Raw genomic sequence first — 13724 nt, forward strand, 5'->3', positions numbered from 1 at the left:
GTTACAATTACTGAAGCAGAGGCTCTTGAAGAAATATTGATTTTAAAATTGCGTCAGACAGAATGATCAGAAATCAATACATCAAAAACAGTGGTTACACATTCCTAGAAATCATGTATGCGTACAAAAAACATTAGTTCAAATTCATTACTGGATTTTACCGACTTGGAAAACCTGCAGCATTTTTTAAAAATAACAATAATCATCGGAAATCGATTTGCACCAAAAGGGAGATTTAAAAAAAAATTACTGTCACAGAGAATTAATTTATATCCCTACAGTAGTTGCTCTTTGAATTTTCTGGAACATTTGTTTCTCCTAGTAGCTCTCTAATTTGTTTTCTCCAATTGACGCACCATATAAAAATTATTTATATTTGTTCAACCCAAATATAATATTGATCGACAAAAATGGATGGTTGAGTGTGAGTCGGAGGCGAACTGCGAGCGGCGTTAAAGCAGAGCAATCGTGCCTGGAGTGAAAGTAGATTTATAAAAAAAAACGCGCACCCATTGCTGGCGCGGCAATCAGAGGGGTTGGCAGACTGACGATGACGCTCCCTCAGGCGACGGAATTATAGTTTAGGCGGCAGGCTCTTTCGCAGTCTGCCTGTATCAGACTGATTGGGTAGCAGCTGGGAATTCGTCACGTGTGTGATGATATCTTCTATCGACTCACTCAGCACACACTCACACACGTCGTCGCTTTTGTTTTCACTCGGCTGCCCTCACGCCGGAATAATAATGGAAACTTATCCCTGCTTGATTAATCCTTTCACTGCCGAAATCACGGATGAGATCGACCCTCCATAATTAAAAGTCTGAATTGCCCCCAACAATTTCCACTCTATGATACAGTTTTATTCATTTCCATTTTACGCATCGCCGTCAGGTGGGCTTTATTGGTGAGTTCTGGGGCTGATAAAATTGTATCGAGCCCCATTCCTAAATTGCTTTCGACCAAATTTCCCTTTGTTCGTATTCTCGGAACAGTGGCAATAATATATTATTGAAAACCGCGCGGGGGAAACTCAAAATAAAAGCGAGTTGTTGATGAAACCGATATTGTTGTTGCATTAATAAAAGAAAATTGAGTGATTTGCCTGGTTATTATTGCAGGGTAAAGTGCAACAGAGAAAATTAGAAAAGGATAATGTATAGCGCGCGCTCGCTCGCGCGCTCTGCGCAGTGTTATTGCTTTTGGAGTTGAGCATTTTTATTAAACGAGCTAAACGGAAGACCAGCGGGCCCCAAGAGATGTCAGTTACCACAAGTCTGCTGATAATATAGAGCCAGAAAAGTTAGCTGAACGGAGAGTGGAGCTGGAGAAGCAGCTAGGCAAGAGCAGAGAGAATGAAGAAGACGTTTTCTGATACTGCTGGGTGTATATAGTGTAGTACTGGCAGAGCAAAGCAAGTTGGTTTGTTGCCCCGCCGCCGCTCGGGCTGAAACGGTTGACCTCAAAAGCGAGCGAAAAATATCAACTCAAGTTACCGCAAATTAAGTGATAAGATTATCCGCTCTGATAACTTCGCTTCAATCGAAGCTCTTTACTCCATTCTAAACTCAAAAGAATGTAAAAAAGCCATGATATTAGGGTTGCGCATTAGTTTGTTTATTGGGTCATAATAGTAGAAAAGTTGGTTTCCAATTTTTCATTTTGTTTTGCTATTTAGAATGGTAGAATTTCAAATTAAAAATTTTACTAAATTCAAAATAACAATTTTGTTTTATTCAAAATTATCGATAGATTTTTAAATGTTAGCCGCAATTTTTCAACCAAAACACATAAGTGTATGAAATAAATAAAAAATGGAAGTTTTCGGACAATTCAAACTTATTTAAAAAGCAAATAGTTATTTACCTCCTGCTTAACTGGTATTTATAATTTAATTCTTTACTTAAGGGAAATTTTAAAGAGAGATTTCATGTGATTAGCAGTTTCATATAACTTTTTCAATATGGCTTCTATCAATGATAAAAATACAATCATTAAATAAATTAATTTCAAATCAAATTTTTAATTTTTTGGCAAAACCACTGTATATATAAATTAATAAATGAATAAAAAATGTGACAAAACAAATTTTGTTAAAAATAAACTACAATCGTTTTAATAAATAATATTAAATTTTTTAAAAAGATAATTTTATTAGATTTAAAAAATTGCTTTTTATTAAAATAATTAAATTAACTTACAAATTGTTAGGTTAAAAAAAATATTAATAAAGGTAGCGTGGTTTGGAAGCGGCAAAATAGCTAATTGCTCAACACATAGGTTTTAATTTTTAAAATTGATTGTTGCACTTTTCTTGCAAGAAGCAAATTGCATTTGGTTGTTGACCTATGCGCAATTTTTCTGAAGAGGAATGATAACTGCAAAAGCCTAGAAAATGCTTGTTGCCAAAGCATAAACTCGTCCCTTAGGATTCAGTTAAAGCCTAAATTGACCTAAGAAGCGCTGTAATTTTTTGAGAAAATTGGCTGGAAAGTTACCGTGCTTTTCAAATGGCAATGGCTGTCTCCTTACTTGAAATCCGATTTAATTTCAAAACCAAGAGTTTCCCCAATAAGTGGCATACACCGTTGGACAGATCTCGACAAGAGGAGTCGAAATATGCGCAGAAAATATGTTCAAGCCCTGTAAATTGAGGAGAAAATTGGCAAAATTTGAATTTTTACTGTAGGAAGGTCCTTTTATTATTGTAAATTGTTAATCAACTTGTTTATCGATCAATTGTTTATGGCATCCAACAATTTTAATAATTTACAATTGTTGCCCAGTATCATTCCATTTTATTGTAAAAGTTAGTATTGGTATTGAGTAAAACAGTTTATGCCATTTGCTTTTATTGCTTGAAATTCATTGGTCTGTGCATATTTATTTAAAAGTCCATCACTTGTTACAACACATACTAGAAAAAATTTCATAAAAATCTAAACGCGCAGCTGTAACCACCGCTACAATAAAAGAATAAAAACGGAGCAATAATTCCTGGTTCCCAACCTTTCTGATTGGGAATAAAAAGGGAAATTTTCGCGCGGCGACACGTCTATACTCGAGTTGATCCCTAACGTGTGGGAATTTCTAGTATTGAGTTCACGGCCGAATTCCAATGCAATATTCAATTTTGCAGGCGGAGTGCGGTATGTATAATGCATGCTTGCACCGATGTAGGCGGCGGGCGAGAGCGAGTGCAAACGACAGCGGGATCGCGCCCTCGGATGCTTTTTGAGAGCATGCAAATGAGGTGCGCGCTCTATTTTGGCAGTGCTGTCACGGAAAGCCTAAAATACCTGCACATTCAGATTTTTGCCTCGAAATCCGCTCGGCTGGTGCCGCGCGCAGAATGCGCGGATCTTTGATTGAATTATTAATAGAAAGTCTGGGTGAAATTCGATTCCGCAGACTCCCACGCACACGAATTCGCAGTTTTGCAATTGAATTCGCCAAGCGTGCTCTGTGTGTGTGTTCTTTTCCACTTGACCCCGAAATTTATGCCCCGACCGACGTGGGGGAGGATATGAGCTGTGTATACTTTTATTGTTGTGTTGATGTTGTTTGCATTCTCGGAGGGATAGAATTGGTTGCAATATGCATGTCTGAATAGGCGGTAATTTCATTATTTGTGTGTTTGCATCATATAATATGGGAGAGCACCTGCTGCCTAGCTGGATTGCCTGGAGGGAAGAGGGCAGAGCGGAGCGGAATAATGTGGCACAATATTCCTCCTCCGCGGCTGCCACTGGCTGCAATACAATTTGTCTGGAATGGCGAAATAACACTAGCAGCAAACACATAAGTAGTAAAACTAGCTGCTGCAAATATAAAATAGGCGATGTAAAATTCGCTCGATTTACCCTCCCGCTACCGCCGCTGATGGCACGCCTCCTCCTCCTCCTCCTTATTCTTTTCCGTCCTTTTTTCGCTCTCTGTGCAAAACGACCGACGCCTGCCTGCTGTTTTTTACTCGTTTTTTACTTCACCAGAGTGAGCCGAGAAACAAGCCGAGCGCAAAATAAATAGAGAAAAAAAACTGAAAAATGCCGACAACGTGGGTGAACTTTGTAATTCGGGGCGCGCGCTCTGTGTGTGTGTGCGCCAGTGAAAGTTTCACGGCATTTTATTGTTTGTAAATAAAGCAAGCGTCTGGGCCTATTTTTCAATGTGAACGGAGACGGTCAGTAATCGTAACACAATCCCGTTTTCCTTTCGGCGCCAATCACCGCCGCACGCCGAGGAAACTCGAGCGACCAGTCGATGAATATTAAAACTCGGTCTGCCGGCCGAATTATAAATTCGAGGCACGAACTGATAATTTCGCAGTACAAAATCCAGTCGAGGGCGAATTAAAATTCATGGAGCACGCTCCACGCTCAGTATAATGCAACGAACTGCTGCCGTGGACGCGTCCGATTTAACCCGGCCACGGGCGCAGATAATAAAAACAATACAAGGCCAATTGGTCGTGCGGTAAATAAATCAAACGGCTGTCTAATTATTAATAAATCAACGGAATAAAACTGCAGCGGTCGGCTTTTGTCCGATTGAATTCGTTCATAGACAGAGGCATAAATTTTATCGCGCCGGCCTTTTATTATTTGATAACGAACGAGCGGGCGCCGCTCTCCAGCTGAAATGATTAAATCACGTCGTGCAATTTAATTAAAATGTAAATTTGCTTTGATAAAAAGCGGTCGGCGCGCGGAGAAAGGGATGAAAGAATAATAGCTCTTATTTGTTCGTTTGTAGCTGCTAGTTTGCATCGGCCGGAAAGATTTATATTCACTTTTTCAGCAGCTTCTGTATTCATTTATGCATTGGCTCTGCCTTCTCATTACAGCATTCATTGAAAGCAGCCGCGCACCAATTACAACGCCACCCACGCGTCGAGACGAAATAAAAAAAAATAAAGAAAAAGAAAGGAGCTGGTGCGACAAAGAAAAGGAAGGACACATTCATTCGTTTTCTCTCTCTCTCTACTTCTTTGCACCCCGAATAAAATTCGCCCGGCAATTATTACGGAGAGCTTATTTGCCGTCGAACTTGGCGCTAATTGGAGGAATTCCTGTACAAAAGAACACCGACTTGGACGATGAATGAAGAGACAGTCGTGAGTCTCATCATAGGCAGAAATACTAAAAGGAATATAAAGAAGAGCGAGGTCCACGGAGTTTTAAAGTTTCACCACATTCAATCTGCTAAATATAAAGTTCGAAGAAGATGCGACTGAAAAACATTTTCCTTCGACAAACTAACAAACCAACCATCCCTTAATTTCCACTTCATTAGAGGCAGCATCCGAATCAGTTACGCAGCGGAGCTCATTATGCCGAATCAGGCATTTTAGGTCGCTGAATTGCTGATCGTGCCTTCTTGTTATTCAACACGTGTACGGCTTAAATTTTATTCGCCCCCTCCCTTGCCGGTTGTCTGCGCGAGACCTTTCACATCAAAACAAAGCAGAGCTGCGCCTTTCCTCCCTGCGCTCTCTCCTTGAAATAATTTCACATTAGAATGTTGCCGCTGTAAAAAAGGGAAACACACAACAGAAACAGCGGCAGTCGTCAGCTAGGGGTAATTCATTCGCCTTTCTTCCCTCTCGCCGCCGTTACCGCCGCCGGAGTTATGACAATGATACAACTCCTTCCGCCTGACAAATACCCAGCTTTTTGCATTGTGCCCGCCTGCCCTTTATATCATTCCAATTAATTGCTGGCGGAATGGCGAATTAATTAGAGTAATTGATGCATTCCTCGCGATATTTATGGCGTGCGCAAACTAATTAACAAGACGATCCCTTCAGCGGGGGGCTAATTGATTCGCGTCGCCCGGAAAAACACCTGCGTTATTCGCTGCTCCTTGCCGGACCCAGATTTACTTTGGGATCGCATGCGTGCCCGTTGCTAATCACGTCTGCGTGGAAATCGCGCGGAGCCGGGAAGGCAGCTGTAGGCCACGCAACTCATTGCTTTTGACGCTGATTGCGTTCCTCCAATTTTGCTGTCGCGCGTGATAAGCCGCTTTTCTCTTTGCGCTGACGCGCGTTCCGCTCGCTCGCAACAATTTTGACGGCGTTTCGCTGTTTGGTATATACTCTGAGCAGGAAAGCCGCTTAATTTGCCAAGGGCTGTAATTTAGTTACGCTTCTCGAACGGATATGTTGCTCGTTTGGTTATTAGGCTTTTGAAGCACTTTGCAACAATCGTCAAGTTATTCTTAAAATTGAAACGCGTTTCTTCAATCCAGGGTTTGTTGGGGAATTCATCCAGCATGACTGTGTCTGCGTGGCAAAACGAATATTCATGTCAGAAGAATTCCAGATTGCGTGACGTGTTAAGGCCAAAGGAAAACACCAATAAACTTGAATAATCTGATATGATTTTGTATAGTTTTTCGTTTTGTAGAATAAGAAACTGCATTATTTTCTAACCCAGCGGCGGATAATGCAAAGTGTGTCCTGGCGAGAGTTAGAACAGAACAGAGACACGGACGCGGTGCCGCAGGGTGGAATCACACAACAGCCGAGCCACATGACTCGAGATGGAGTGTTATCATTTTGTGTGACATGCTGTGTGAGGTTGTTTTATGTCTGTGTCCAGGAGAGGTACTTGCTGCCGGGTCAAAAGCTTTAAATAAATTTAGTTGTTGTTGCTGTGATGTCTATAAAAGAAGGTGGTTGGTGGCGGCGGCGGCGGCGGCGGTGGATGCATACGTAATAAAAAGTGGCGGTGGAGGAGGATAGGTTAATAAAAATTTTTATTATCTTCCGCGCGCGCTCTATTTTTCCCGAAGCATAAATATAAAAATAACAAAGCATGCACACAGTAAAAGGCATCAGGTATATTACACGCCTTTATGATGTAATCTGGACATTAAATTAAAAAGAAATTTTCGCCGGTATTAGGAGGAGCAGCCAGCTCAGTGCACCCACCTTGATGGCCGCTGACCCTCACGCTCGGCAGCTCGTTTTTACGAGTACACTGCTTTTGTTATCTAGCAGATGTATATTATGCTTTGTTCTTGGCACAAGCAGCGTGGGTATCTCAATCGAAAACACGAACGAAATTAGTTAAAGTGCAAACACGGTCAATTTCGAGCACAAAATTTAGGAATCATCGTTTTTAGCAGTTTCTTACATTTTGATGTTAAGGTAAAATGTTAAATGAGCAAACCAGCTCATTGATTTTGGCATTCGATATGGATTTTCAGGCCATAACAATATAATATGGGGAGTACTTGCATCAGAATGAGGTCAGTAAACTAATCAAATCCGGTTTTCTATTAGGCTAAAAGAGCTGACGCTGTAAAATTGACCTTTTAAAGCAGAATGAATAACAAGGATTTCCACAATCATGACTGTTCGTTCCAATTCTTATTTTATTAATTTTTTTATATCGTTTTTCCAGAAAACTATCTGCGAGTTTCTTTCGGCCGGAATCGCATCTGCGAAGTCAGGTTGCGTCTGGCGAACAAGCATTAGTGGCTGCTATCAAAGGGACAACTTTTGCCTTCTTGTATCGACCAAGCAGCTGGCATTGTGGGTGGGCGGGTGAGCGGGTTGGCGGGCGGGCGACGCGCGGGGGTGGCAGGGCAGGGTGGCTGCTGCTTTATTGTCAGCGGAGGTCGTTTGGAGCCAAACACTTGGGATATGTGAGCCAGCAGGCCAATATTGTTTCAAGTTTACTTCTTGTGCCCGGCGTGGCTGGCTGGCTGGCTCTTCTGGCGCGGCGGATTTATGCAAAATAGCTTGCTGGCTGCCTGAGGAATCTCGGATGTCGGCGGCGGCATCTTTGAAGCGGGCGCCGGCTAATCGATGGCCAGGTATTTCTTCAGGCATTCCGGCCCGATTGGAATGCGCGCCAACCGACACGAGCGACGACGGCATTCGTGAGAATCGGCTAATTTAATAAGTAGCCAAGAATTTTATTAGTTTGCTGAATTATTCAACGCGCGCTCGCGCGCGCGAGCTGGAGAGAAAGAGACGTAAGCAAGTAAGTTTATTTCGAAAAAGAGCTTGCTGACTCACCAGGCCTGTGAGTGTGTGTGTATTGTGAAAACAAGCCGACTTTCCCGATGTAATATCGCAGCTTGATTGAGTCTCGCTGCCAACGAAAATATGCTGGCTGGCTGGCAAGCAGAATCAACCTTTTACTGTATGCTTTCGATGGTAATGGCTGCTCCCAAAGTCGGCGTTTGCTTACTCATGAACAAAGACGCATGCATAACGTCGTTCGCAACTTGCAAAATTGACAGAAAAAGCGAACGAACGAGCGAGCGACGGGCAATTTAAAAATCCAAGATTATGCTGCTATGGAATTCCTCGGAGGAATAGTACCAAAAAAGAGAGTGAGTGCTCTTTGTGCGTAGTTTCGAGAGCGGGCTGATGGAAAACACTTTTCTTATTATCTCTTTTCGGGCAGAACAGCAAAATTAAATTTGGAACTTTACGTGAGGGGCCAGGCAAAGTTTGAAAAAGTGCCGCTCCCTCGCACGCAGCGAATCTGACATGTAGGTAATTTGTAACCTGAATATCTAAAATATGAAGTTAAGCCTATGCGAAAGCGATACGCGGCGGTGACACAAAACACGCAGCCCAACCATCCGTCCCTCGCGTCGTCGTCGCCGCCGCCGTCGTCGTCGTCTCGGTGTGTACGAAGGATGAGGGTGTGTGTCATATCAAATATAAAAGCAGGCAACGCACACGACTACGTAATTCGCACGCCGTCGAGCGAGCGAGCGAGCGCGCGCGCGGGCCGAGGCGGGCAACAAGAGCCTCTGTATACAATATTGAGTTGCAATCTCGGCTGCCTGCGTGTTTTCCTTTCCTTTTATGTCAAAACACTCGAGGCTGGTTGGCTGCTCGGTTTTGAATTCAGATTTTGCGTGAGTGAGAGGGTGAGCAGAGAGAGAGAGAGAGAGAGAGAGAGAGAGAGAGAGAGAGAGAGAGAGAGAGAGGCGCGGTGTGCCAAAAGTGCAAATTATTTCCTGCCGGCAACACGGGCATTTCCTCGTGCATATCCCAGCCGGGAAATGGTTTATTTTGATTCGGGGGTCTCGTTCTTGTCATGTCACTTATTCATCGGACGCGCGAGCTGCATTATGTGATAATTAATCGCGTATTTCGCCACCCGGCAGCGCATATATGTGTGCATCAAAAATTGATCGTCTGCCGAGCGCGGGAGCCGCTGGTTACATAAATACTAGAGCGCAAACACACTGCTCCCCAACGTAAACAACAAATAATTTGACGTCACGCCCAAACACGCGCTCGATCTCGCCTCCTGAGAGGATCGGCCGATCGATTTGCATCCGGCCCCTCGCGTGCCAATTAAAAGTGTGATTGTTCGCCGGGAAATCACAGAAAAATTCCGGATTAATGCGCCCCCGTGCTAATAAATTATAAATGAAGTCGGGGTTGCTTTTTAATTAACGCGCTCGCCGGTAATAATGAGTGCAAAAAACACGCAGCACCAGCCTCATTCAATATTGCTGCCGCTTTGCGCGCGTGTGTATTCCCTCGTTGCCCTTGCTGCTGCTGCTGAAAAACCGCAAAAATATCAACTGCTGCGGTCATAAATGTAGCGTCATCATCATCATCATATTTAGTTCAAAAACCTCCACCCCCTGGTTGTTGTATAAATTAATGAGATCCGCGCGCTCGCGTACAAATTTTTGTGCAAGCCAGCCGAAAAGCGAGCGGCAGGACAAAAAAGATGCTCGGTCTAAAACGTTTTTGCTGTATATAAAAGCGAGCATCACTCTGTAATTAGCCAACCACGTATGTAGTGTGTCAGTAATATAGTTGAATTAACGGCCGGCAACCCTGCTCAAAAATGTATGGTGCCGACAACTGGCGGGTCTCCTAAGTGCCGCCACCGCCGCGTGCACATGCGAATAATTTCACCAAAACAAAAGCCCCGCCGCTTGTGCGAAATACGAATTTCGAGCGAAAAAGTGGGCCAGACCGGACGCGACATGAATTTTTAATTTTCAATTGCGGCCGTCCGCTTTGCAAACAAATACGCGCCTGTTAATTCCGGGGCAGGCACCGACGAGCGAGCGCCGACAGAGGGCTGCTGTGATCACATTAGCGACACTTAATACCCACTCGGAAATATTCTTGTAAACTCTCGTCGACACTCGACGCGAATAAATATTCATCAAGTCCCGAGTTTCGCTGCCAGCAGCCATCTCTGTTGTGTATATCGCGTTGAAGAAGCAGTGCAGGCAGCTTTGAAGCGCTCGTTTGCCGCCGCGCCAATTGCTGCTGACTAATGAGGAATGTAAATTCGCAGCCACGAAACAAAAGAATAAGTAACTGCCGCCGTGCATTTGCCAGCCACCAGTTTGATAAATTTTCACGCGCGTCGCCGAGAGTAATCTGAATTTAACTATAAGCATCCTGTTACCAACTTGTACGCTTGCAAATTGCGACGAAATTTCAACTTGAACGGTAAACGGAATCCGCTTGTAAATCGTGCTAATGCTATTGTGGACGAATCCAGCGATTTATTCTCGAACGTCGCAAATGAAGAGAAAGATTCACACGCTCTAACAATAAGAACTGATTTAAATTTTGCTTCTAAAAGAGTTCTTCCGTTGCAAGAACTGCTGTTCAAATTGAACTATTTCTTTAGAAGGCTCCATTTAAAATCAAATATTTAAGTAACCAATTCACCAGTTGTATAAACTCTAAGTGTTCAAAGCCGCCAACAGATGGCGCCACCGTATATTTTCGTAATAAATTTATATTTTAAGGCACTTTCACTGCGATTTCAGACTCAATCCAGCTACTGTACATTCTTCTCTTAATATGCGTTCTTTTGACGTGCTGCAAACCAAAATCGGTTAAGCCAATCACCGTAGAAACGTGAAAAACTATTTTTTTTCCAACGTTTCTACGGCGAATGGTTGAACTGATTTTGGTTTTCGGAACGTTAAAAGAAAGCATATTAAGGGAAGAATGCACAGTAGCTGGATTGAGTCTGAAATCGCAGCGAAAGTTCCTTAAAATAAATTTATTACGAAAGTATACGGTGGCGGCTTTGAACACTAAGGGTTTATACAACTGGTGAATTATTAAAAAAATACTAATTTATTATGCTGCTAACGAAAACAAATTATAGGTTTCAGCGAAAGATTTTAAAGTTATAAATTTGTGGAATCGAAGCTAATAGATTAATTGAATTTCCACCAACTCCTCTGCATGCAAATTTGCAAATCGCTCTTTTTAAAAAGTTCATTTGAACGTGGTGCCCGTTTATGAGTTGTCGGTCTCTTGGCTGATCGACGTCTGGAGAGAGAGAGGTCAGAGCTTGCAAGGGTCGTGACATCATAAGATGCAAGCTCATTACTCAGGATTTCGCCGTAAGATCGCTGATGTTGCGAGAATTTAGAGACTCTGCTCACTCACCTCATTTGTATTCCAGCGGTGTCTCTGCGTCGGGAAGTGGTCCGCCTTAGGTAGGCTCTCTAGATTTTCAGGCAGCTTGATCGGTTCGCCATCTGGAACAAAAATTACACAGCAATGAGAGCGAGCGCGTCTCCTGAATTCTGTCCCTGTTGTTCGTAGCGCGAAAATAATTAAATTTGCCAACAGGCCACGTCTCGGATGCAAATATACGCCTTCTCAAGTGAATAATATTGCCTAGGAGAAGAGGCTGATCTAATTTTTCCTCAGACTTTTGTTACCGAGCGAGGGAAAAAAAGAGTCTTCGTTCCCGTTCGAGGGTAAATTAAATCGAAATCGTTCGAGCCCTTATTCGTGTCTTGATTGTGAAATGCTCGGATCTGATGCAGAAATATTGCTGCTTGCTTTAAAAAGAAATCTCGCGAATGCAATCTAATGTTTTTGTGTCAACGCTCTGCCGGGGCACTTGATATAAATTGCTTTTCTTGCCGTTTCGTTTAAAGTTGTCACAAGCCAACTGCCGCGAAGGGCACAATGATATTTATGGATTTTCTGCTCCTTTCATCTCTGGCGCTGATTTATGTAATTGCCGTTGAAATTCAGTTGGGAGCAAGTGACTTTTATCTCTAATTATCAAGCACGAGAGTAAGTTAACTTTTCCCTAAGACGGGAGATGCTATCTGCACAACACGAAACTGTAAATAGAGCCTAATTGAATCAGTGGAAGCAATCTGCTTCCGAAAAGCAAGCGCGGTTCCATTGAAAAGCTCCAAATGCAGGGACAAATCCATCGCGCGCCGCGTGGTGCGATATTTATATTTAAATACCATTACAAACACACTCATCGGGCGGTGCTAAACTGAATTATGGCGAGTTCGCTAATAAATAGCACCGTCGGGCGGACAGATGCTGACAATGAAATGCGAGCGTCTATTCCCACGTCATTAGTGAAAATTATTATTGCACCGAGAGCAGTAGCGGCAGCGGCGGCGGTGGCATTAAAAGTCAACAAATCATCCGCTTTATGGAATATAATATTTCGCAGATTGTGATAGCGGCTCATACTGTATAACAGTAAAGCGCCGCCAAAGAAGATGGAGGAGCCGATTGGCGGCGGAGGAGGCAGCAGGAGCCTGCTTTTTTGGTTTTCTTTCCTGCCCGAGAATGGGAGGAAGAAGAAGAAGAAGAGTTTAAAGCTGTGATACACAGTTACATCGACGGCAGGGAAAAGAGATTTCCAGTTTGACATGATGGATGTGGAACGCCATTGTTCACTTCACTTCAATGATCCATTAATACTACACGGGAAAACATGAAAAGAAAAACTGTTAGCGAGCGAAGAGGAGGCTGGGAAGGGATTACGAGAGGGAGAAGCGAAAATAAGGACCGCTTCCAGCTCATCTCAGCTGATGTGAGAAAGTCAGATTTTTGATCCCCTCCTCCAAACAATAAAAAAACTCTAGAGCTCACGCTTAGAAATTCTATCAAATCAAAATAAAAAATAATAAGTTTATGGAAAATGACTTAAATAAAATTTCCGCAAATCGATATTGAATTTTTTTTCCTCACTTGATCCCCTTCCTTCCCTAACGTTCCGTACACATATCGGGACATCAGTACTTCATGCTGAAAATCCACCGGCTTTGCGCGTCAGTCGCGAGCGTGGATCCACCTGAGAATAATTCCAAGTCGAAAATACGAGCGTACTATACGCGCGTTGCATGTCTCAATAGTGAATTATTGATTGCGTGCGAGCAGCGAGACATTTCATACATCATTGCATGCCGCTCATCCAAATCCACGTGAGCGGATCTCTCTCTCGTCGGGGAGCAAGTTTACGGTCGCGAGCGGCTGTGCATGTTTGTAGATGTTTTTACAATTTGGCCAGGGAGCACACCAGCAAATGAGGCGGCTGAAATATGTGAAAATAAACATGCAGGCGCCGAAATTCCTGTTCGAGGCTGCCTTGACATTTTAGTGAGCATTAAAATGATATTAATGATCCGTTAAGATGATTATAACTGATTTTTACTAAATGAAATGTTTAACACAAGACGAAATTCACGAGGCAATTTTTCTTCGATGCTTTTACCATCAAACAAGCACAAACAGAGTGAATTTTTAATCATTTTTACGTTCTTTGAAGCATAATATTTTAAGATTTAGGTGCTAAAAGTCAGCGGGGTCCAGATGTGCAATGAAATTGGTTCCCACTGCGCAGATCCAAGATGGCGTCTGAGTGTGGGAAACAAAATGCTCTCTTTGGATTGCCGTACGAGTGTCAAGAGTTTGTTTTTACGATCCAAAAGAC

At 42.9% G+C, this 13724-nt stretch overlaps 1 protein-coding gene across 17 annotated transcripts in view; it reads right to left on the bottom strand.

The window, feature by feature from the left end:
• Positions 1–13724, bottom strand: part of Camta (Calmodulin-binding transcription activator) — a 195506-nt gene that overhangs the window by 57026 nt on the left and 124756 nt on the right. For all 17 annotated transcript variants that reach the window (XR_010575787.1, XM_065497362.1, XM_065497363.1 and 14 more), the window contains one exon: positions 11417–11508. Coding sequence is in view for 16 of the 17 variants with exons in the window: in XM_065497362.1 (XP_065353434.1) it covers positions 11417–11508 (92 nt within the window). In the remaining variant the exon portion in view is untranslated. The remainder of the gene's footprint in view (positions 1–11416; positions 11509–13724) is intronic.

This window comes from Cloeon dipterum, chromosome 1, assembly GCF_949628265.1.
Source record: "Cloeon dipterum chromosome 1, ieCloDipt1.1, whole genome shotgun sequence".
Classification (NCBI taxonomy): Eukaryota; Metazoa; Arthropoda; class Insecta; order Ephemeroptera; family Baetidae; genus Cloeon; species Cloeon dipterum.